A 27,088-nucleotide genomic window follows, 5' to 3' on the forward strand; every position below is an offset into this window, starting at 1 on the left:
CGTGTAGAATCACAAGATAACATTGAATACATCTTCCAGCTCTAAAATTCTATGATTCCTACTCATATATGTATATAGGAGAGGACACACAGGACAACAAGCAAAGATCACATTTTCTAACTGAAGCTTAAAACCACAGAATTTCTGAGTTGGAAGGACCCTAACGGTAAGCTTAATTTGTAAAACTGTGAACATTTTAGATACATTTAACACAATTACAAACTGAGAAAACATACAATCAACACTCAAATTACCTGTTGTAATGGGGCCTCTGATAGCATGGAAAATCAAAATTTAGAGACAAAGAAAAACCTTTATGTTAGGCAAAGATTTCAACTTTTCTCATTAAAACTGAAATTGAGTAATCAAAGCATTTAGTTTCAGTAAATCCAAGGAGGGCACCGCCCTGGGTAGTTAAATCCTGATAATAAAGGACTGACTTTCCTGAGGATAGGTCAAAAATGCTTTGATTACACAAGTAGGGGGTGGGAGAGAAATATACAAGCCAAACAAAGACAGACTGAAAAATTTTAATCTACAAAAGTTTTTTCTTTTTTTTTTAATTCTTACAAACTACGTAAAAGTAACTAGGAGGATTAGATAGCATGTATGGTATGGCTTAAGTATGTGCAAAATAAAGATTTTAATTGGGGGATTTATTCTTTGAAGACAAAAATTATTAATACAAGTTTTAAATAGTCTTTTAAAATAGCCTAAAGTCTCTCATGCAAAGAGTTGACTCATTGGAAAAAACTCTGATGCTGGGAGGGACTGGGGCAGGAGGAGAAGGGGACGACAGAGGATGAGATGGCTGCATGGCATCACTGACTTGATGGACGTGAGTCTGGGTGAACTCCAGGAGTTGGTGATGGATAGGGAGGCCTGGTGTGCTTCGATTCATGGGGTCGCAAAGAGTCGGACACGACTGAGCGACTGAACTGACTGAACTGAAAGTCTCTCAGCACATTGTCTTTGATACAAACCTAATTTGAGATAATGGAGTATCCTCTGACTCTGTGATACTCAAATTTACTTGGAATTAAATATCACTGATTTCTTTCTGTTTAAAGGCATATAAATATTCTCATGTTATATTTTTCTTGCTTAGAAAACCCATCATATCGCCTTCACTGAAATCCACTGGGTAGAGAAGTAACTAAATAATTTGGCTCTTAATGATTGAAAGTACTTAGAGACATCATTTAGCAAAGAATTTAATTTGTACTATAGTAAACACAGCTGTCTGGTACGAGAATTTAGACCACTCTGCGAAGAAGACAATTAACTGCTCCTTCAGAAGAAAAGTATATAAGATAAAGCATTTCAGCTATTCTTCTGTGATTTCCTGTGGAAAACCCCTACAAAATTAGGAGAATTACAAGTGAGTAGAAATGGGAAATTTTCTCTGTCTGATTTCTTGTTGTCACTTTATTGGTTAATTTACATCCCAGACACTGATGGAGCAAAAGAGAAAACACGATATAAGTGTCAGACTGAGGTTAACCAACATATTGTACCATCTACATACTATGATGTAAGCAAAAGGAGGAAGGGAGAAACACCAAAATTTCTAACATGGTTGAGGATAACATCAGCCAGCAATCTGGAAAAATGGTAGTACTTTAAACCTGCTAAAAACCCTCCCACGTGATAACTTCATATCGTTCAGCCTTTGCAGACTAAAACACAAAGTATATGAAATAAATCATGTACTTTTATACTTAGATAAAATGTTCTCCAAGCAATTAATTTCTATTACTTTTAGAGATTTGCCAGAAAATTATAACTTCCCTATAATCAAATCTTGATTTTTCCCTTATTATGAAGTATAATTTATTAAGTAAAAACTCTTTTGAATGGTATAAAAAAGGGATCTACTTCTCATTAAGCATCTTAACATAAAGTACTTCCTTGCCGTGTAGTATTTTAGCTTATTTTTGAACCAGTCCAATGATAATGAACTTCATCCTGAGGCTATACATTCCATCCTTAGGCAGCTCTGACTCTCAGTAACAACTGAACCCTCTCTCTCCCAGGGCTCCACCCAGTGCTTTTTAATCACATCTTCTTGGGACAGACAGGACATATCTCATCCTTCTCTCCTATGCTGCTGCTGCTACTGCTAAGTCGCTTCAGTCGTGTCCGACTCTGTGCGACCCCATAGACGGCAGCCCACCAGGCCCCACCGTCCCTGGGATTCTCCAGGCAAGAACACTGGAGTGGGTTGCCATTTCCTCCTCCAATGCATGAAAGTGAAAAGTGAAAGTGAAGGCGCTCAGTCGTGTCCGACTCTTAGCGACCCCATGGACTTCAGCCTACCAGGCTCCTCCGTCCATGGGATTTTCCAGGCAAGAGTACTAGAGTGGGGTGCCATTGCCTTCTCCTCTCTCCTATGACAGCCGTCCAAAAGAAATCTAGAAGTTTTAGTTAATAATGGACTCAACATGAACCAACAGTGTGATGTGACAGCCAAACAAGTTTGCACATCGGGCTCCCTTAATAGAAGGGTAGTATTTAAGACCAGACAGTGGTCTCACTCTTGCACCAGGAGAACTGTGTGCCCTGCTTCGCACCACCATTGTAGAGAAATAAAAACCAACTTGAATGTGTTCAGAGCAGAATGGTGACCAAACCTAAACCTTCCTCAAAGTGAGGTAGTCACTGCCTGGCAAATTTGGTTGTCTTCTCTCCTATGACAGCCGTCCAAATATTTGAAGACAACCAAATTTGCCAGGCTGTGACTACCTCACTTTGAGGAAGGTTTAGGTTCGGTCACCATTCTGCTCTGAACACATTCAAGTTGGTTTTTATTTCTCTACAATGGTGGTGCGAAGCAGGGCACACAGTTCTCCTGGTGCAAGAGTGAGACCACTGTCTGGTCTTAAATACTACCCTTCTATTAAGGGAGCCCGATGTGCAGACTTGTTTGGCTGTCACATCACACTGTTGGTTCATGTTGAGTCCATTATTAACTAAAACTTCTAGATTTCTTTGCATGCATATCCGTCCCACCTTGTACTTGTAGTAATTTGTTTTCTGGAGGCATTCAGCTTTTTAAAATAGCATTGCCTAAGAAGTTAGCCATAGGAGAGGGTGGGATGAATGGAGAGAGTAACATGGAAACATATAAACCGCATGTAAAACAGATAGCCAGTGGGAATTTGCTGTATGACTCAGGGAGCTCAAACTGGTGCTCTGTGACAACCTGGAGGGGTGGGATGGGGTGGGTGGGCCAAGAGGGAGGGGACATATGTATTCCTATTGATGTTCATGTTGATGCATGGCAGAAACCAACACAATATTGTAAAGCAATTACCCTTCAATTAAAAATGATTTTTTTAAAAAAGAGACATGACAACAAAAAGAAAGTTAGGCCTTTGTTTTGATGGAGATATGGATGCTGAAATATATTTCTGAATTTTAGAACTCAAAAGTAATAAATTTTATATTAAAAAAGAATGTAGCTCTCTGCCTCAGCTTTTCAAATTGAATTTGAACTTAAATTATTTGTTATCTATCACTCTATGTCACCGCAAACTTGGTAAAAACATCCACTGAAGACAATGATAAAATACACTGAAGTAGCTGCAGAAAGATCCCTGAGGCTAGAAATATCCCTCCAGGTTGACATCACCAACATGAGAAATACTGTTAACCCCTAAGTACCAAACCAGAGATCTCCAACATCTCAGTATTACAGCATCCCAGAAACCCTGCCAAAGAAAACAGTGAGATATATCTGGTGTGATTTGTTCTTACTAAGGTGCCTGAAATGGATACCTAGCTCTCTGGTCTCTAGTTTGAAAATGCATCTTTCAAATGCCATGAGCATTCCGTCAAAAAACAGAAGTTGAGACTACCTAGCCAGGAGGTGATTTCAAAGTAAAGGTGCACTTCCCCCTAGCCCTACACACCTACCTACCCCCCCCACACACACATAGACACACACAAACACAGATACAGACACACACACACACACTGCAGAACATCCTTTGAGGAGGCCCCCTAGCCCTACACACCTACCTACACACACACACACACACACACACACACACACACACACACTGTGGAACATCCTTTGAGGAGGCCCCCTAGCCCTACCTACACACACACACACACACACACACACACACACACACACACACACTGTGGAACATCCTTTGAGGAGGCCCCCTAGCCCTACACACCTACCTACCTACACACACACACACACACACTGTGGAACATCCTTTGAGGAGGCCCCCTAGCCCTACACACCTACCTACACACACACACACACACACTGTGGAACATCCTTTGAGGAGGCCCCCTAGCCCTACAAACACACATGCACACACACTGCGGAACATCCTTTGAGGAGGTGCTCCTCCAGCGAATCCTGAGTAACACTTGTGTCATCGTCTTGTGTGCCTGTATGAACCGTTCCTGCCTGTTCACATAGGTCTGGGGGCAGAGATGACCACATTCGAGCATGTGGCCACAGAGCTCAGCACCGTGCCTGGCACAGGACATGTGCTCCATGAATATGAGGGAAGGTCAAGGCAGCTGTAAAACCTACAGATGGAATGTCCTAGGCTTAGATGCATTCAGGTTTCTGAACTAACAATCCAGAGTACAATTTAAATCAAGGCTCTGACCGATCCCTTTTCTTTGTTACTATTTTAAAAAGCAATAAAACAATGACGTTATAATGACTTCTAAAGGGTCTGGTTAATCTCATATGAGACTGATAAATATTGACATTGAAAAAATAAAATTAAATCAGTAAGATGGGAAATCTCTGAAACTGAACAAAAACAAAAAATTTGACTATATTTCTAATGGCACTGTAGCTACATAGAAGGAAAAAATTATCCTAATAATTTCTGAACATATTACTCTGACTACCCTCTCTTGAATATATTTAAAGGTCAGAAGAACTGTAAAAAACAACAACAACAACTGTATATTTAGTAAGTTCACAGCTAGTGCTGATATTGGTACAGCGATTCTGAAGCTATTCTGTATGTACCAAAGGACTGAGCAAACTGCGTGGGTATACTGGTATCACTGGCAACTAAGGTTTTCATTATTGGAGAAACGCAATACAAATATGGAACAGAGGAAGAAGGGACGTCAGACTGGAATTAAAAGGTATCAGTATGAATTCAAGATTAAAAACAAACAAAAACACAGTTTTCAAGCTCTGCCTAATGAAACAGACTGGAAGAAATTTCTCCAATAAAAGGAACCAGGGCTTCTTGGAGAGATGGCTGTTTACAGGACTGGGGTAGGAAAAGTATAGGATGAACTGAGTATCATATTACTTCATAAATAAGGAAATATTCAAAATCGAGCAGGGACATGTCAAAAGGATATAGAAGCTAGCATGAAAGACTCCTACTGGCTAAGAGTCAGACAATTTTAACATCAAAATAAATAATGACTGGAGTGGCTTATAATACACTGAAAAACAAACAAACAAAAAATCCATGAGTACCTAGAGAAACTAAGTAAAGTTTTTAAAGGAATGTGAAGAACAGAGATTGTTTTTGTTTTTTTAAACAGAATTTCTTTTTAAACAGAGAATTTCAGCTGACAAAATTTCTATAACAAAAATGAAAAAAAAGTGATATAAATACACAAATTTGTAATCATCAACTACTGATAACAATTGATTCACCACAGAATCATCCATGGAAGCCAAAACCACTGGAAAAAGACGTTAAGGATGGTAGCTCGTACAGGTTGGCTACAGTGGTGACAAGTGATTAGATTCTAGATAAGTTTTGAAGGCACAGCCAATAGGATGAACTGATGGGTTAGAGTAGTTCAGGATAACTCCAAGGTTTCTGACCTGAGCAACTGGAAGGATAGAGCTGCCATTTCCTGAGAAAGGAGAGAGATTAGGAGGACTAGATTGGTAGGGAAGATTCAGAATTCAGTTTGTTAACTACCAGATATCCAAATGATGTCAATCAAGCATCTAAGCCTGGAGCCTAGATTTCAGAGTAGAAGTCTAGGCTAGATAAAAGAATTTGGAGTCATCAGCATATCTACACTACATAAAGCGATAAGATGGAGGAAATGGAGAAAGAAACCCTTCTTGGTCAAGTTTTAACTAAACAAGCTTACTTTCTATTTAAGTTTCTATTTCTAGTTAAGTTTCTAATTAGTGAGCAATAATTGACTACCCAAAGAATGAAAGAGAACTCAGTTTAGTTCAGTAAGTATTTGTTGTACATCTCCCAATAGAAGAATATCATGAAGAAATAAGACGTGGTGCCTGTCCTCAAGAAATAAGGTCTAATAAAAAGAGGAAAAAAAAAAAAAAAGAAATAAAGTCTAGAGGTGGGGAGACAGGCATGTAAGCAAGTAACTAAATGAATATGATGAACAGTGGTGGATGCATTCAAAGATTTCACGGGCTGATTAAGGAGGAACACTCAGAGGTCAACTCAGGCAGATTTCTGAAAGAGTGATTGCTGATAAATGTGTCAGAAAACTACATAAGAAATAAATTACATGACAAGGAACTGAAATGATATTCCAAAGAGATAAAATTAAATTCAGGACAAAAGATCCCACAATTCATAAAGAACACTCATAGAAAAAACTTCATGGCTATTAAAAGTCAAGTTAATAACAAAATACATTTAAAAAATATAAAGACCCTGGAGTCAGGGAAAAATCAGGATCAAGTAGGATTATCAGGGCAGGTAGGCTTTTTGAGCTTGTCTTTACCAGGAGAAAGGAAAGCAGACAGATTCAGAGACTACAAAAGACGGTACATGTACAAAAGCAGCGTGACAAGCAGTGTATGATGAATGAAATGCCTTACCAAGAATAAGGTAGGTTCCCAAAGCTGACATTCACAGAGCACTTACCACGCATTGGGCGCTGCTCTTTACATGTACTAACTCATTTTAATCTTTCCAACAACCCTGGGAGGTCAGGACTCTTAACCTTCCCTTTTTACAGATGTAGAGAGGTTAACCAAGTTGTCCAAGATTAAACAACTAATAAGGGGCAGAGTTGGATTTGAACCCAAGGTATCATGCTCTAGAGTCTGCTACTAATCATTTTACTATATCACTTCCCTAGATATCTATAAGCTGCTGAGGAATATCCTACCAAGCTCATTAAGTGAGAAAAGCAAGAGGCAAAGTATTTTATAGATTAACAGAAGATAAGCGCGTGTATAGATGAATATGCTGTATAGTTTACATGTACTTGGATACACATGGTGCTTACGCACATAAACATATGTACACATAGACTTGTGTACGCATGGAATATTTTTGGAAGCTTACCCAAAGCAATTCAAAGCAGTGCTTCTCTCTGCGGGGGAGAGGGATCATAGAAAGAAGGGAAGCTTACATTTCACTGTATGTATCTTTGTATTATTTGATTTTCTATTAATTTCTATGTGACACTTTTAAATAAATAAAAAACTTCTTACTTAAAAAATAAAACAGGAATGGCACACAGACTAGACATTCTCTAGTGAGGGAGTACACTCGATCACACAATTTCTGGAATAAAGGGGGTTTAGATGTCTTAGTTTGCTCACGGCGGGGAGAAATGATTGCTATTTGTTATTTTGGTTCCCCCTTTGGAGTTTACCAGTCCTCATACGTTGTGCTTGGGGATCCACCTCCCACCTTCGTCTACATGTCCGAGGTGCAGCTAACCCCGCTGCCAGATCCAGAGTGTGGAGGCTGCGAATGGTTATTAACACAATCACCTTGCCTCACACACTCTGTCCCAGGTGTGACCTCCAGGGATGGGCTATGAAACAAGGCAGACCATGAGGGCCTAGAAACCTTTGATCTGGGAACCCTTAAACCTGTTTAAGCTTCCAGGAAAGCAGACTCTGCTGCAGGACCCAGTGCCCTAATAAGGTGAGCCTGAGACTGCTGCTGTGGCCACCTTGCAGAGCTGAAGATGGAAATCTGAAAAACAGAAGTCAGAGCTGAGCAGCAGAGAGAAGCTAAATGACAGTGTCAGCTCTGAATCCAGTGGGCTTTGAAGCTAGCTAGCTTTTCCTTTGGACTTTCCAACTTTTTAAACAAATAAGTTACCATTTGCTGCTTAGTTTAGTTGATTTTTCTCTCACGGCCATAGAAATATTCCAATAGAGAAACTGAGGCAGACAAAGCCCCATTTCAACCTCGAAGTCTGGTGTCATGCCCAGGGTCTAAGTTATAGTGTTCCAACTCACTGACTGGGACACGGGACACGGGATTCCAAAGTCAGGTGAATGGGGGAGGAAAAGGAAAAGGAGGCTGGTGAGACAGGAAGAACAAGATGGAACAGCAGGTGGAGGTGAGCTGTGAAGGCTGGTTGAAGACTGTATTTCCAATAACAACCTATGACTATTATGTCTATATAATAGTTATATAGACTATTTGTCTCTTCTTTAGCGAAATTATGATAGTAATAGTGATAGTCTGGGAAAGAGAATTCTAGCATCTCCTGCACATTGACGATTCATGTCCTATACAGATAATTACTGGCTACCTACTATATACTACATATTATTCCAGGTGCTGAACATACAGCAGTAAACACAATAGGAAAAAAAAAATCTCCTCCATTCATGGCGCTAACAATCATATTTAGTCTTAAAAACATAAAATGTCCCAAATGAACATTTAATGCTATAGATGTGCCATGACTGTGCTAGATGCTATTATGACAATTACTTAACCCTAATACAATTCATATTTCTGCAAAGTAGGTATTTTTTATTTTCATTTTATAAATGAGGAAAATAAAGTCTGACGAGATTATGTGACTTGTTGGAGGTCACGCTATCTGTAAATCATATAATCTCAAGTAAAATCTAGCTTTTGCTTTCAAGTATGTTATTTTGCTCACTAAACCACAGCTCTATTTAACTACCATATGACAGATGTCATATAGCAACTCAATGGGTTTACTCAGATTCTGCAAAGTCCCTAGGTATTATGTAACTAACACATGAATAAAGAACTTTACATGAAGCGATTTATTATCTTCTCTCGATATGACTACTGCTCATTAGGTTAATATCCAGGATGTGATCTCATATCTGCTTTGCTTATGAAATCTTGCAGTGGTATGCTAGAATTGGCTTGACCAACTCACAGGAACTGTTAAATTTTCAGAAAATTTGCAAACCAGTTGACTTTATGTTGATAGCTTGAAAGTGATCATAGTGTAAGTATTTACATCAAGAAAATTAACAAATACTACAAATCAGGGTTTTGTTTCAATTTCCTTTTTTTTTCCTGGACGGTCAATTGTTAAGCATTTACTAGGGCACAACTGTATTTAAGGTCCACCATTTACTCAATGGAGAGAGATCACAGGAATTATTCTGTTAGAAAATATTCAAAATACTGGAAAACTTTCCAACTTGAAAGATTTTTAATAATAATGATCCCAGGTGGTACTAGTTGTAAATGTGGGAGATGTAAGAGATGTAGGTTTGATCCCCAGGTTGGGAAGATCCCCTGGAGAAGGGGATGGCAACCCACTCCAGCCTTCTTGCCTGGAGAATCCCATGGACAGAGGAACCTGATATGCTACATAGTCCATAGGGTTGCAAAGAGGCAGACACAACTGAAGCCATGCACGTAAGAGATACCATGGATACATGTAAATATCTTTCCCAGTGCATATTGGGCCTAAAATGGTCATTATCCCAGACTTTCAGAACCATTGCTTTATAAGCTTAATGCCATAAGATACTTGTAATGGGTTGAATATTATCCTCCCTAAATTCAAGTCTACCCAGAACCTCAGAATGTGGTCTTATTTGGAAATGGGGTCTTCGCAGACATAATTAAGATGAGATCAGACTGGATTACGGTGGGCCCTAAACACAATGACTATTGTCTTTATGGGAGAAAAGGAGATTCAGACACAGAAAGACAAAGGGGAAGTCTGGGGAAGACAGAGGCAGAAACTGGAGTGATACAGCTACAAGCCAAAGAATGTCAAGGATTGCCAGCAACCACCAGAAGCTACAAAGAGGCAAGGAAGGCTTCTTCCATAGAGCCTTCAGAGGGAGCATGGCCTTGCTGACAACTTGATTTTCAACTTGTAGCTTCCAAAACTGTGAGAGAGTAAATGTCTATTGCTTTAAACCACCTAATTTGTTGTAATTTGTTATGGCAGCTCTAGGAAGCTAAAACAATACTTGTGCAAATTATCAGATGCATAATGCCTAAGAGGACACAGTTAAAGAACCTAAAAAGAATTTGATAAATTCCTTTCTGGCCTCTTGCTACCAATCAATATTTTCATAAGAAATCATGTGTAACATCTAAAAGTAAGCTTTTGACATAGCATCTGTTTTCAATCTCCCACCTTCGTAACTTTAGAAAGAAGGACATGGCATAAATAGAGTGGAAGCAACATTAATTAGTGAAGTTGTGCTGAAAATAAATTAGTGACTGGTGAAGCTTTTGTGTAGCTCCATGGTTCCATAAACCAATCAACAAAACTGTCGTTCAATACTCAAATTAATGTATTTTAGAATACAAAAAATAGATGCAAATGATAACTTTTAAGTGTTTACTCTGGGCCATACACTGAACAACTCAATTTATACATATATCCTATGAAGCAGGTATTACTTATCTCAACTTTACAAAGGAAGAAACTGAGCCTTGGCCAAATTAAATACCAATAACATTGTCAGTAGATGGCAAAACTAGGAATCAACATCTTTTCAGCTATGAACTGACTGACTTCAGGGCCAATACTTGAAAAACACCTAAAATTATGGTCCATAGGCCACCTGAACTTTACCCTAGACGAGAACCTCTAGGTATAGAACCAGAAACGTGCAACTTTATTATCTCCTTTCAGGACTTCAATTAGACAGCTTTAATCTTTCTTTTGTAATCTGTATCTCACTCTTTCTTTCAAGTTTTCCTTCTCTCTGTGCTATAGTTCAGGAAATTACTTCAGTTCTATTTTTAAATTTGGTAATTCTTTCTCCCATCTCTAATCTTAACTCATTCACTGAGTTAAATCACTTCAGTGATATTTTTAATTTAGAATTCTGATTTTTTTCCTTAACAGTAGGTCTCAAGTATTTCCCATGTTGTGTAATCCTCATAATTTTTTAAACAGTATTCTATTCCATGGTTACACCATGCTTATCTATTCATCTACCTGTTGTTATATCTTGTCATTATATGACATGAGTCCTTAGAAATTATCACAGAATTACCATACTAATGGACCCACAGTGATTTAGCATGAGTGGAGTGGGCCCCTGACATCTCTGCAGTTAAAATATTCTTGGGTGATTCTGATGCACATCCATGGTCGAGAACCATAGATTTAAAGAACCCCTATAATTAATAGTATTCCCATGATGGTGAAGAGTCTGGACTATTAAATCACACTACCTGAACGGAAATCTTGGGCTCCATGCCTCAGACCAGGGTAAGCTTTTTAACTTCTGTGGACTTTGGTTTCCTCATTTATCAAATAAGGATCACAGAACCTACTGCAGTGGGCTGTGATGACTAAATGAGATCATGTAAATAAGCACAGCAAGCCATCCTTACAATCGTTCTTCTGGGTGGATGGGGACCTAAGGGTGAGAGGCATTATCTGTGAAAGTCTGCAGTCCACCCTCATGAGAGCTCAGCGAGAGATGGAGACTAGAGGACTCTGGTCTGAAATACACCTGGCGGGTGGGGAGAGAAGGTTGTGACTGCAGGGTAGTTCGCAGCCTCAGCTCCAGATCTGCTGACAAGTTGAAAATCGGCTTGTCTGTGAGGAGGAGGTGTTACACCTCTGGGGGCCATAGTACTGTATGTTCTTACCTTATCAGGAAGAATTACCAGTACGTGACCTGATGAGACCTGAATTCTTAAATGTAACGAGAAAAGGCTATCTAATCTTCAAAACCTGGTGTTGGAAGAAGCCATCCGAGATTCGCTTCTGATTAAATAATGGTCCCAGGAACAATAAGGTATTTAAGGAAAAGTGGATGAGAGAAAAATAGGAATAGTCAACTAAGGAAGGTCACCAAGGGGTGATGGACCAACACTAAGCTTAAGGTTCACACTGTCTGTAAATTCAATAAGCCTATTAGGTTAATAGTTACATTTTTACTGTACTCCTAATAGTTACATTTCACAGCTATCATTTGTTCTAGAAGTTTCTTCTCATGAGTAGCTTTCTCTAGTTCATAATGTATACTGTGACTACATACCATAAGTTTAGAGGGCTGTTTTTAAAAACATTCTACAAGGTAATATTTTGTTCTGGAGGCCCAATGAAAAACTTTTGAAAGAAAAATATCTAGAAGTCTAGGTTATGGTTACACATGGAAGGAGTTTTGTCTGCTTGCCAAGACAGGACCTGACACAGAGTGCTCAATAAATATTTGTTAAATGAACTGTTTTCTCTCTTTTGGCTTCAGTCACTAATGGTTAACTTCATGCTTAATCAGCATCCCTGTGGAAGAGCAAGAAAGGAAAAGCAGTGAAGCCTACTCCCTTTTAGGGCTATTGCTGCTATGTTTCCTCGCTTCTCCACCTGATACCCAAAGAGAAGGAAGGCTTTCCTGGGCCTTGTGTTGAGCAGCCTTAATTGTTTCCACTCACTAAGAACTGGTAAAAATACAAAAATGTACTTTTTAAGAAGTACAAAAAAAAAAAAAAAAATTTAAAAAGGCAGCCTATATATCTTTTTTGTTAGCAATTTTTAAAATCAGCTGCTGTCAGAAAGCTAAAGTGATACATACTCTGCAGCACTGGTTCTTAACTGTGTTTGAATCCTTCCATTTGAAAATCTGACGGAAAGTTATATTTATCTCCCCAGAAATATGTGTGTGTGTGTGTATATATATATATACACACACACACACACACACATATTGGGTTGGCCAAAAAGGTTCACTTGGGGTTTAAAAACCCAAATGAACCTTTTTGGCCAACCCAATAAATTTCTGCATATAAATTAAGAAGTTCCAAATCCCTCTGAAACCAGTAAAAGGGATCCAGGTTACAAAGTGCTTTTCTTCAATATACAGAGCACAGGGCTCTTGGTCTAGGGGATGCGGTTATTTTTCTGCAAGTAGTGAACAGCTTAGGGATACTTTAATAAATGCTATGAAGAAGGTTTTATGTGCAAACCTAATTGACTATTGGTGATCCTCGTCCCTGTTGTTTTTAGTGACTGAGTCAGATTAAATTATTCAAAACCAGCACTATAAAGAGATACTTACAATGGCAAACCTCCTAAACCAGACAAGTCCATACAAAGGCAAGGGAGATTACACAAGGATATGTGATATCCCTAAATGCCACAAGAGATCAGCCAGTCTTCATCTGACCTTGACAGAAACTTCACATTTAGGATTTTAAAATGAGAGGCACCAAGAGTGGAGACTTAAGAAGAAGAAAAAAAAATCGTGGGGTCAGGGAGACAATAAACATTGTCTGTTGTTGATCTAAACATTTCATTACTTGCCTTCTGTTTAATCTGAAACACTCCGGAAAGAAAACATATGTGAGAACCAGCTTTCAGAAAACATTTGATTAAAAATAGTTACACTTACATCAGCTGCGTTTCAAGTTGTAGTCCACTGCATTTGATATTTATAACTAAAGAGAAAATAAGAATACCGACTGGTCAGCTACTCGTATTTTAGAACCAAGGTCGCTGACAGCTTTCTGGTTGGAGTGGGCCAAGCTGGAGGATGTCACATCGGCTGAGGATGGGGGCTTTCTGGCCACTCTGGAAGAGAATCAGTGAGGGTTTCTGAAGCCCCGTGGGGCTGTTCCTCTTGGCAACTTTCCACCTCTGTGAAGAGGAAGGTAGTTTGGTTAATAAAAAAAAAAATCTCATGAATAACTTTCGGGAAAGAGGGAAATGAGCCTTCTCTGGCACTCCTTGCTGAGTCAAAAACAGGCAGTGACAGGCTCGGCCTCAAGGAAGGCACTTGTGCTTTTCTGCCAACCTCTCCCATTTGGAGCTCCATGATGAAATCAGAACTGAGGAAACTTTAGAGGAGAACTTGGTAGGACTGTAAAATAGATGATTAAATGTTTAACAACAGGAAAGCTTTCCTTTAAAGGGGGCAAGATACATATTTCTGTATCTTTATTTTTGCATATTTATGCAAGTTAGTCTGCATATTTTCCCTAGATTTTCTCTGAATATTATTATTATTTTCTTCCTGTAGGAGTCAGAATAAATTCCACATTGTCAATGGATAAATTTTATCTGAATAATAAAGAAGAAATCAATAGAATCAAAGTGAAAGTGTTAGTCACTCAGTCGTGTCCAACCCTTTGCAACCCCAAGAACTGTAGCCCACCAGGCTCCTCTGTCCATGGAATTCTTCAGGCAAGAAAACTGGAGTGGGTTGCCGTTACCTTCTCTAGCGGATCTTCCCCCCCAGGGATGGAACCCGAGTCTACCAAATTGCAGGCAGATTCTTAACCATCTAAACCACCAGCGAAGCCTCTAATAGAATTAAAGTGAACATTAATCTTCAATGGATCCCAGTCTTAACACTTATTTGTCCTGAAAAAAAAAAAAAGCCACCAGGTATAATAGAAAATTTGAGTTAAAACCAGAAAAAAAATTCTATCAGAGATGGAAAGTTCAGAGCAGTGATTTACCTACGAAGAATAGGGAAAAATGATCAATGGGTGGGGCTTCAGCAATAACTATGTTTTATTTTAGAAAGAGATCAGAAGCAAATATGGTAAAACATTAATATAGTTGGCCCTCTGTATCCTCAGGTTCCACATTCGTTATTCAACCAACTGCAGATGGAAAAAATATGTTTTAAATTCCAGAAAGTTCCAAAAAGTAAAATAAATTTGTTGCACACTGCTAACTATTTATATAGTATTTACATTGTATGAGGCATTAAAATAATCTGGAGATGGTTTAGAGCATACAGAAGGATGTGCATAGATTATATGCAAATACTGCTGCATTTTATAAAAGGGACTTGAGCATCCACGAATTATGGCATCTGTGGGGATCCTAGAAACAATCCTCCGGGATACTGAGGGATGACTGTTGCTATTAAATCAGGTAGTGGTATATGGTGTCCTTTACATCAATTTTTTAATGTTCTATACACATGGAATTTTTTATAATTAAAACAATGTTTTAAAAAGAATGTGAAGGGTTATATAGCAAAACTCTTGAAAGCTAAATGGCATCCTCTGACATGAAAGAAACATGTAGAACACCAGATGGCTCAATAGCCCTAATCCTAGAAATAATCTCAACATAGTAAGAGTGTGTCTAAGCCTAGCCTACACCCAGCTTATTGGAATTGGGGTTTTAAGCATGGGACAAAATTCCAGTAGCAAACAGAGAACTGGAGTAGACTCTTAAGAGTTGGTTTTAAAATGGTTTAACTTTAGGTATCATGTTTGGACAATCAGCAAGAGACAAACCCAAGCAGGTTATATGTTTACAAGTTCTATAAACCACAGCTAGGGGTCTGCAGCCCCCAAACCACAGCCAGTCCCCACAGCTTTCGGGCTGGCCGTCAGCACTTCACTGCTCCTGTGTGAGATTGAGTGCATGCTGAACCAGGATGCTTGTGTTCCAGGGGCCTCTCCAGGATGTGGTATGCTCTCCCAGAGGCATGATGAGAAGAAAAAGAATGAGGCTGGAGGAGAGAGAGGAAGGTAAGAAGCTGTAGAGGAGGAAAAGGCAGAGCCTAGAACATTCCACTCTTAAGCCTGAACAAATATACTTTAATAAACATGTATCATATGTAAATTTCAGAAATATCATTTCCTTCCTGCAAATGTAAATGCTCTCCCTCTGAAGTTTCTGCAGAAATGGGATTGGGGGAAGAGTGTGGGGACACTGTTCATTACACCTCCCTCTATGGGAAGGGAGGCTGTGGACACTGCACAGATGTTCTCATTGCTCTCGCACAGCGGCTGCACAGGTTTACAACCTTGACTGAAACCATCTCCACTTTCACTTTCTCTTCTGTAACAGTTTATAACGGAGACCAACAGAACTCCTATGTTAACTGTTGGGTATGCAGTTATCACAGGATACAGAATGTTTAGGATATGTTTTTTCTTCTCTTTTCTATCTTTCTCCTTAATATCCAGGCACACTAACTCAGACATTCTAGAAGAAATTATAGAGTCACCATGATCATCATCTTGAAAATAAACATCTAATAATCAGGAAAAGTATATATATTTGCAGAATAATAGACTTAAGCAATTCTATATAACCTATGAGTTACTGTCTTATATAGCAGAAAAGTATGCAAAGAAGAAGGGTTAAGGTTGATTAGACTTTGCATCTAGATCAGTGATGCTCAAGCAGGGTGATTCTGCCCCCCCAGGACATATGGCAACGTCTGGAGACATTGTTTGGTTGTCACAACCATAGCGCTGCTATTGGCATCTAGTGGGTATAAGTCAGGGATGCTGCTGAATACCCTCCAATGAACTGGAAAATCTTCCAAAGCATGAAGTCTTCTCACCCAAAACATTAGTAGTGATGAGTGTGAGAAACCCTGATCGAGCTCTATCTGTCACACAACTCTTGCAGCCTCACATGGAGCGGGTGCTTAGTGAACTGCTGCAGACACGGATGATTGTGACAATCTTCCTGATAAAGACACACACGGAGAGCAATTCCTTCCTTTGCCTACATTTTACATGTAAGAGGGATTTATATCCCTTTGTAAACCAAAAGTTCACCCTTAACTATCCTTTAGTAAAAAAGATTATTAAAAGTGATACTGGAAGAAGAGCTCTGGAAAAACTACCTCGTGATTGACTCTTCTCCCCATATCAGCTCTTCTGATTAAGAGCTTTTATGATAAATAAAATTTCTTCCTTTAACTATTACAAACTTTCAGTGAATGATGACAGGCTAAGAGAACAATGATAGTTTGTAACCGACTCTCTGAACTGCTCTATGTTTTCTTACAATTGGATTAAATGCTTAATAAATATATGTTGAATTAGTGAATAAAAAACAATTGGGTGAAATAGTGAAGCTGCAGCTGAAGGTCAATAATGACTAATCATACACATTTATATTTTGACTTCCTTAGTATTAGCTGTTTACATATCTAGATTTCTCAGTAAGTATTAAACTCCTTGATACATAAACTATGATTTGAGAAGAACATCGAATATCCACCAGGTTGGTTTATTTCTAGACTATTTTGTAAATGTGAGGCATCAACCACTACATGAAAGGGATGTATGAAGACTGAGCATAATAGTATATATAAAGTTTTTCCATTGGGTAACAAATCTATAACAAAGTTACTACTATGTATCTTTTAGTATCAAGAACTGTTACTTAGTTACAAAAGACTAGAGCAATACAAGTCAACACTTGACAATATTGTAATTTATATTTGTTTGTACAGAGACAGTCCAGAAAAAAACTCCCAGTTTTACTCTTAATGCTAATTCTTCAGTAATTACAATCATAATCAGTGTCAATGCCCATAATATGTACCACACATATGAACACATACAGTATTTATATACAGGACACACAGACACGTGTTAAAAACATGTACTGGATTTGACTCCCTGATGTCTGAGCACCCATTATTCCTGAGCTCCTCTCTCTTGTTGCCCAGAGTTATAATTCTGAGTCTTACTACCATCCTCCCATGCCCTGTCCCCTAGGTCCCTGCCCCCAGTCTCCCAAATGCACATGTTCCACATGACAGTTCAACGAGCAAGAGTCTGCTGTAGGATGACAAGCCACCAGTCCTGTGAGGACCGCAAGGCTCCCTTTTAAGAGCCTCGGATTCCTCACAGGTATTAAGACTTTTTACCTACGAGGGCTGTTATGAGGATAGAAAAGATAATGTATGTAAGTTTCAGTTCAGTTCAGTTGCTCAGTCACGTCCGGTTCTTTGTGACCCCATGAACTGCAGCACTCTAGGCCTCCCTGTCCATCACCAACTCCCGGAGTTCACCCAAACTCATGTCCATTGAGTCGGTGATGTCATCCAACCATCTCGCCCTCTGTCGTCCCCTTCTCCTCCTGCCCTCAATCTTTCCCAGCATCAGGGTCTTTTCCAATGAGTCAGCTCTTCGCATCAGGTGGCCAAAGTACTGGAGTTTCAGCCTCAGCATCAGTCCTTCCAAAGAACATCCAGGACTGATCTCCTTTAGGATGGACTGGTCGGATCTCCTTGCAGTCCAAGGAACTCTCAAGAGTCTTCTCCAACACCACAGTTCAAAAGCATCAATTCTTCTGCGCTCAGCTTTCTTTATAGTCCAACTCTCACATCCATACATGACCACTGGAAAAACTATAGCCTTGACTAGACAGACCTTTGTTGACAAAGTAATGTCTACTTTTTAATATGCTGTCTAGTTTGGTCATAACTTTCCTTCCAAGGAGGAAATGTATGTACAGCACTTGGCAAATCTTTGGTGCTTAATAAATGGTAATCCCTTTGTTTTATTGCTGTTGTTATTTCCTCATTCAGATTCTAAAGGACCAGAGACCATAAATTTGTGGCTAAACCCGTATTTATCCTGACTAATAATCCTGAACAGGAAACACATCTTTCATTCCACACAAGAGCTCAGATAGGAGACTTAAAATGCAAACACAATGGATAGGACTAATACTACAATATTACTCAAGAGGTAAAGAATCAAGGGTTTTGTTTTGGACCAGAGGTAAGAAATTAGACAGGCCTGGGCCTAAAAGCGGGCTATGAGGAGACAGAGGGAACAAAATGTAAGGCTGGCAAAACCAAAGACCCATTTCTTTGATATCACAATTTTACTAAGGGTCTGTCTTGTACAAATGAAAATGTTTATAAAAGATGAAACTGCAATATTTGACTGGTTTACCTACAAAACTGTTAGCAGTCAGTCTATGAAACATGACATCCCATTACAAAAATAAAAAATTCAAGCTACCTCAATGGAAGATATTCTCAATTAAATACAAAGAAAGAAAAAGAACCTGAAGAAGTAGAAAAAGCTCAGCTAAGCCCACCACAGCATGTCATGAAGCAGTATGTTCCAAGGACCATCACGTGCAGACAAATAGCTGCTCAAGCAGAGGCCCTTTTGGATCACTAAGATACATTTTCTCATTCAATCTTTAGACAGCTACAAAGCACAGACCCTTAACAAGTCTGCATTTTGCACATCCAGGGACTGAGGTTTAGAAGTGTTGGATCTCAGTCAAAGGCACACAGATGGTAGCAGAGTCTGGATCAGAATTCATGATCTGAGGTATTCTACTATATAATCCACACACTCAGTCATCTGAGTCTTGTTTTTTTGCTAGATCCCTAGAAAGAGCTGAAATTGAGTGCTCTCAAGTCTTAGGAAGTATACAACTAAACAAATTTTTAAGATAATTTTTAAGAAATAATAAAAGTTTTGTTAATGTTGAGATAATTTGTACTAAATGGAAATATTAACAGTTTTAGAATCTGTCACTTCTATTGCTACGAGACACATTTCTACATAAATATTATAAATAATCATGTGAACACTTCAGCTTATAAGCAGAGACAAATGGTAGTTATTTAAAGCATTCCTCTCTTTTGCTCCGAGGACACCAAATCTTCTAGAATTCACATGGAAAGACATCACAAACTTACTTTGACCTGAGGGTAGGACTTCTTGTTCTTTTCACTAGATGCACCGGGGAGCCCTCCATGGGAGGGGCCTTCACACACGTAACGGAAACGAAATCCTCTCTGCAAAGGTGAACACAAGGTGAACAAGTTTGAGGAATACTTACTAAAAACTTATAGGGACAAAATTATACCCAAATTTTATATTCTTGTGTATTAGAGGAGACACAAACTGTGAAAGAGGACTGTATATGAGAACTACTTCTCCCCATAACCTTATCATGAATATTGATGTTAACTGATATTTGGGCCCTGAGCTGTGGCTTAAAAGGCAGGTCCTTGGCCCTGCAGAAGCTCTCCTTCTGTGCTATGTGGAGAGTAAACTGCTGCAGATTTTAGGCCTAAGGACTCGACATGCTACAGCTTGCCTGTATCAGAGTTTCCTCATCTCACATTGCTTCTGCCAAGCTCTGAAATTGGCCATATGACTCAAAGTTAAGCTTCTCTGATTCTTATTTAAAGGCATTCCTTTACCTACTCTGATGACAGTTGGTTCAGGAGGGAATACAGAAATGTCTTGTTAAATATACCCCATCAGGGTTACAGAACACAGCCTATGCAAGTCCGCACAATCAATAACTCTCAACAGTTCAGAAGGTAAGAAGTTTCGATTTAAGATTGTTAATACTATCAAGTTCAAGCTGGATATATTAACTGACCTGAATGATTCCAAACCCAGAGAGTCCCTTTATATATTAACTCAAGAATTTTTATAGACACAGTAATATCAACTAGGAATTAGCAAGAAGCCTTTACTATGCAGGCTGATTAAACGCATGAGTTCCATGTATTTTTTTTTATACAACTAAGAAAATTAGACCAGACCATATTCAAGGTCTATTCCAGTTTTAACATTTTATGACTTAAAAAGCTAACAGTTGTAATTGTGCATATTTGCATACCAAGAATAAAACAAGGACATTTATGAGAATGACTCTCATCATCATATGAAGGGAGATTTCAACATATACAGTCTCTTGACCAAATGGTCTTCCGTTTTTCAAATACACCCTTTAATGAAAAGAATATGTTAATACACTTTAAGGAACATTCTCACCTTCTGCTTACTTTATCGTGGGACTGACTTCCTATAAACAGTGATAGATCCTTAGGCCTCAGAAGCTCCGCACACCACTACTTGTTAGTGGGGCTTTCTACCTTGCAAGCTGGATAGTGGAGCTCAGTGAATATACAGGTTTTGACGGCTTTGAGCTAATGGATCAATGTAAAGTTTCTGCCCTCCTTAGACTGTACTTCATTTCACTATGTCCCATAGGGTCTTGAAAAGCAGCCTGAGAGGTTCAGGGAGAGCACCTGGAATTGTTTCTAAATTCTGTGAGACTTTTCTAATTTCTAAAGAGGACCAGTCTAAAGCATCTTTTACGGGACCAGTGAGACCTGACCTAAATTCCCTAGGGGAAGAAGCTACCGTATGTCACACATGGGTCTGGGGTATATGATCAACGTATTAAAGTGGGACCTAAAACAACTCTTGAAAAGGGCTCCTTAGGTGACCCCAAACATCAACACCTGGAAAGCCTTCTGAGGTAAGATGAGTGATTTGAAGGTGATTCTTCCTGTTTTGCTTCTCAAAAATTCAAACTAAAAAATAAGTTACAAATTCAGCCCTATACCTTTTATAGTCAAAGGCTGTTAGCGTATTTTCAATAATTAAATGAAATTTCTAAAAGTATGAAAAAGCAACAGTCAGCCTCCAGAACTGGCTAACCATAAAATAGGGATTTACTTGACTGCTAATCGGTTTAAACACAACTTCAGCTTTTAAACAATATTAGATAATTAGCACTTAATAATATGCAACAGAACTAGCTATCCTAAAGATTAGTAGTGGTCTATGCTATGACTCATCTCTGTCAAAGCTGGGGAAAATTGTGGCAGAGACTCCAGAGAAAAAAAGAAAAGTTTTCTAGATTTTATTTTTAAAACAATAAAGTAATTCATTATCTTTAATCATAAAGTTACTTTAGGACAGTTGGAGAAATATATACTTATACTATTATATCTTATTGGAAGTGGTGTTTAGTAAAATATGAGTAAAGAGACCTGTCTTAATACCTTGCTCATCGTTTGAAAAACAACATATATCATTCATAGTTGGATAAAAGTATCTAAACTTCTATACAAAGGAATTTATAACCTGAAGATAGAAATAAAATATCTTTTTTTGAAAGGAAACTAGGATGTCTTCAAATGCATAGTCTGGATGCATTTCAGATTCTAAATTTTTGAGATTAAAGGTTTACCAATCCACAGCCATTCATCTCAGTAACTCCACTTGCTTAAAATGAGTCATCAACCTCAAAGGCAAGGCTCCATCCATCCGGTCAGAAAGTCTGACTTCAATACAACCTTCTTACTTTCACTGGAGTCAGACATCACAATATTACATTTTGGTAAGCAAGCACATTGATTTACTCAGATAAGCTTTAACACATCCACCAACAGTGAATTAAATTTTGAAACTACATAACTCACCCTTCAGATAAATCATAAACGTCAATTTTTCCTTATGACTATTGACCCATAATAAGAAACTTCATTTTAAAAACCTTATGGTAGTGCTATGCTTATGAAAATGAATATTTGAAAAACACATTTTGCCTAGTATGCAGACAAATAAATTTTAGTTGATTTCTTGGTTTCACGGTTTATCCGGAAATTTCCCAGGAGGCCAGGTAACACTGCACAGAATGTTAGAGGATAAACTTCCACTGGGAGGGTCGTTTGAGAAAACTGGTGGCCTCCTGTGAGAACTCACTGATAGGGAATTGGGAATGGAGATAAAGCAAAGTCATGTCGGCAGGCTGTGGAATCAGGGTGTGTCACCTGCGAGCCATGAAAACAATGTCCCGAAATCGCATATGGTATTCCAGTCCCCACACCAAAAACTTTTATCAAAGTTCAACCTCATAAGTGTAGTCTATTTGGTCATAGATAAAGATACTCATATCCTTTATATTCTGACCAAAACCCAAATACATATGTAATACCATGATTACAGTAACCACATGCATACTTTAAGATTTTGACCTAGTATTTGTTAAGTGTTACACAATACAAAAGTGTTACTTGCCTGAGCTACTAAAAACATTTAGGAAAAGTACTGGGTGATACAGCTGCAAGAAAGCAGACACATGCATCTTCAGTCTCACACATGTGTGATAATATGCATATCCAGCCAGAGACCTACTAACTTTGTCCTCATTCTGCAGAGGACTATACCATTACTTCATCACTTAATGACTATGGGAAGATATTAAAGATTCTCTTCCTTCCTCTTTCATAGCACTGGTCCCATCCAATTTCCAATAAATATTTATTTACCCATAGGGACATGGTAAGGAAGCCATTTCAATTCCCAGGTATCCTCTATAAATAATAGTAGTAAGAGGAAAGGGAAAGGGAAATCCCTGCCAGGCTCCTCTGTCCATGGAATTCTCCAGGCAAGAATACTGGAGTGGATTGCCATGCCCTCCTCTAGGGGATCTTTCTGACCCAGGGATCAAACCCCAGTCTCCCACATTACAGGCACATTCTTTACTGTCTGAGCCGCCAGGGAAGAGCCTGATAAAATAAAATGCTCCTCTCCTGACTCCAAAGAGGCTAGATCTGAAGCTAATACCCAAGAGAACTTGACTGTCTATTCTAGAACTTTATCTACACCCCACTGGTCTTTTAGTATCTTAGGTTACATGTTCCGAATAGCAAAGGCGTAGCTCCTCAGGATGGAGAAAGGCTCAGAAGTTCTGATATGCAGGGACATGGTGGAAGCGCCTGACTCAGTGTATGTGAACTGTGTGTATGTGTATTTTCTTACACATGAAAATGAGTGGAGATAACCTACATCTCTTCAAGGAATGGCTGGTAAGTCAAAGTGTTGGAGATCATGGGATACCATGGATTGATACTTAAGTTTTATAGAACTATGTACTGAGGTTCAGGACTGTCTGAACAATGACTAAGAGAAAAGGAAAATGGATGATAAAGTTGTTACACAATTTGGCAGGTTGTTGATCTTCTAGATAAGCTACTTCCTTTGTAAAATTCATTTACTATTTTATTCAGTGCTTGAGGTATTATTAGACTTATGGATCTAGCAATTAAAGAGAAAGTCCCACCCCTTTAATCTTCTTACCTGTTTAGGTTGCTCTAATATTTGAAGGTATGGGCCATCTGCTAAAAACAAAACAACAAACAGAAACCAAAAGAAACTGTGAGGCTTCTCAAATTTGGTAAAAAAAAAATATATTTATATGTATGTATATATATACAAAGCAAGTAAAAAAACTGAAATTATGTTTTTAAACAGAGGCTTCAAATAAATGTTTTAGCTAAAATTCCACAAGGCATATCTTCTTCTTTTGAATATTAAATTTATCCTTATTTAATAACAGTTTTACACCATTAGAGAGAACCATACCATCCAGATGTCTGTTCAGTGGTGATGGCACCTTGCACAACCCAACAAAAGGCATGACGTCTGGCAAGAATTAAGACGTCAACAACCCTCACAATCATGTCTACTAACAAAGCATTTTTAATAATGACACAAATACGAATTAAAAGCAGCAACCACTTCCTGGTCACTGTGAAGTTTTCTTTTGCCATCACATCATCAGACTCTGACTTCCACTCTTCACAAGAGAATGTGCCTAATATGAAATTACAAGAGACTGAGCCAGCAACCTACATGTGTGAAACACACAGATAATGATCTCAGGCTCTCTGCTTTTCATTACACCAAGTTTTGGGTTCCCTTGTCAATACCTGAACCCACAAGTGCTGCCCTCATTCCCTAACTGGCTAGCTTGTTCCTCCTCTCTCCCATATTTAATTTGGTCCATCAGACATGGTAGATTCTTCTTAATAACTCATAGCTTTTGATGTCCGTGTACAATTTTTGAATATTGTACTTTCATATAAACTCTGTTCCAAAATAAGCGTTTTATAAAATTCTGAAAGTAAGTTAGATGAATGTATACCAACTAATAAGAACAAAGATTACTAGAAGCTTAATGATAGCCTGACTATACCTAAGTTTAGAAACTCAAAGGAAAATCAAAACCTCTGACAGTATAAACACAAATTTATTCAATAGGATAAAGTCCCTAAGCTTCCCAGCTGGTTTGTATGTCATGTCAAAAGTATAATAACCCATAGCTCCGTGATACACAAAGGCTCATGGTGTTTCTCACTTGTTTGAATGTAAATTTAAACGGTACTTAAAAAATTCTAGGAGGATGCTTCTGTGTCCATTTCAATCTTCACTGTCTCTAGGCCAGAAGTTCAAGACTTATTATTTTAGATAAATAAATTTATGAAGAAAAGCTAAACTTTCAGGTTGAAATTAAAAATAAACCATAACTTGAGAGAGGATTTTTATTTTCAGCACTATGATGAATCAGGATAAGACAGAGAACTGTAGGAAACTAAGGTATAATTATTTCCTGTTATTATTCAAGAAGTTTACAAGGGAGTCAGTTGAAAAATAACTGAATTTGAACTGAAACATACACAAGAAAAGAAAAAAGGTTAGGGACTGACCAATGCTATATAATTTAGGTAAATTATCTTCTCTTTTCTGTCTGAAATTAGTTCCTGGATATATTCAACTATTTTTTTTAAAAAGAAACTGTTAGAATTTTAAAATTCCAAAAAATGACTAGAATTTAATTTCTAAGGAGATAAAACTGATTAGAAACATAAATATTTTCACACTGCTAAATAAGGTCTATACAACATTTCAACAAATCTACTCATACACATTCTCTCTAGAAAACTAAATGAACATATGAAGAAGAGAAGTCTTTAAGAAAGCAACATTTGACAGCAAGGTCCTACTATGTAGCAAAGGGAACTACACTCAATATCCTGTGATAAACCAAAATGGAAAAGAATGTGAAAAATGTGGACATATGTGTAACTGAGTCACTTTGCTGTACAGCAGAAATTAACACAACATTGTAAATCAACTATACTTCAGCAAAAAAAAAAAAAATGAAGCAACATTTGGATATCATGGAAAATACAGAGGAATTGGAGCACATTTATATCAGACTTCAAGTCTCTCACTTCTTAGTAACTCTTCGAAAAATATTTGAAATTTTGTTATTATTTTTGCTGTATGGTTTAATTTCTTCTAAATACATGAAATACTAAGGCTTGGTAATTCTATTTACCAAGGGACCATTTTTCTCTTTCAGGGAATACACTCAAACGTTAAATCAACTAGAAAACGAGATTTGCTATGCATATATTTGTTTTAATGCCAATTTTCTTTGGCTGCATTTCCATGCCACGAATTAACATCCTACTGTGTAGAGTAATTTAAATTACAGCATGATGTTATAGACCTAGCAGTTGTGCCATATCCTGTAGAGTTTTCAAGAAGTAGCATGGTTTTAGATTTCAAGAAATACAGAAGATAAAACAGTCCATATGAAAATTACATTGGTTTATATAACCTCTCTATTCCTTTAAAATGTGAATAAAACATCCATAAATCTTGGTTTATAAAAAACTGAACTATGGCATTGCAATGCAGAGGGAACGTGTATGTGACAATAAAAAACGATGAGGTAATAACTGGAAAATACAATTTTGAGGTATAATTGTAAAAGTTTTTCTAATGTTGCCTGCATGCCAAGTTGCTTCAGTCGTGTCTGATTCTTTGCAATTCTATGGACTGTAGCCCGCCAGGCTCCTCTATTCATGGGATTAACCAGGCAACAATACTGGAGTGGGTTGCCATGCCTTCCTCCAGGGGATCTCCCTGACCCAGGGCTCGAACCTGCACTGGCAGGCAAGTTCTTTACCACGAGTGCCACCTGGGAAGCCTTTTTCTAATGTTATGGCTAAATAATTCCTACAACATGAAACTTTGACTTCAGAATATTTACCAAGCTGGTTCTTTCAATAACCTTATTCTATCTCCATAAATTTGATGAAATAAAAAATTAGGAAATCCTTTGCATCAGGATAGTGTTTGGCATCTATAAGCCATCAAATGGAAAAGTATATGTTTCCTGAGGGCAGTAACGTTTATGTTTTCAATAAAGCATCAAAACCAAGAAAAAGACTTTGATCCCCAGTCACAGAAAACACAGAAGCTACCAAGACATTTAGTTGTTCACAGGAAGCTGATCTAGAGCTTATTTTGGACAACACTTGAGGACATCTCAGCTATGATCTGTGGGGTAAAGAAAGGCCTCAGCAACACACTTAGTGAAGCTAATGAAGCTGAATTTAGCAGATTTATTTTTTCCCCTTGCATGAACTTCTAGAAATAATAGATATAAAAATGCAAATAAACACCTGATATAAAAAATGAAAAGTAAGTACAAAGTAACAACAGCAATTTTAAATGACAATGATACAAATTGCACAAAGTCTCCCATTGAGGATAAGCAAGTCCATGGTAAATAGAAT

At 38.1% G+C, this 27,088-nt stretch overlaps 1 protein-coding gene and 1 long non-coding RNA gene across 2 annotated transcripts in view; one reads left to right on the top strand and one right to left on the bottom strand.

Annotated features, from left to right (window-relative positions):
- Positions 1-27,088, bottom strand: part of NFKB1 (nuclear factor kappa B subunit 1) — a gene marked incomplete at its 5' end in the record, with an annotated part of 113,412 nt that overhangs the window by 64,227 nt on the left and 22,097 nt on the right. The window contains 2 exon segments of the mRNA NM_001076409.1: positions 19,604-19,702; positions 23,796-23,836. Coding sequence (NP_001069877.1) covers positions 19,604-19,702; positions 23,796-23,836 — 140 coding nt within the window.
- On the top strand, positions 22,995-24,246 carry LOC112447046 (uncharacterized). The gene is made up of 2 exons (XR_003035089.2): positions 22,995-23,524; positions 24,055-24,246. It is a non-coding gene; the product is annotated as an uncharacterized lncRNA (long non-coding RNA).

This window comes from Bos taurus, chromosome 6 (assembly GCF_002263795.3).
Source record: "Bos taurus isolate L1 Dominette 01449 registration number 42190680 breed Hereford chromosome 6, ARS-UCD2.0, whole genome shotgun sequence".
Taxonomy (NCBI): Eukaryota; Metazoa; Chordata; class Mammalia; order Artiodactyla; family Bovidae; genus Bos; species Bos taurus.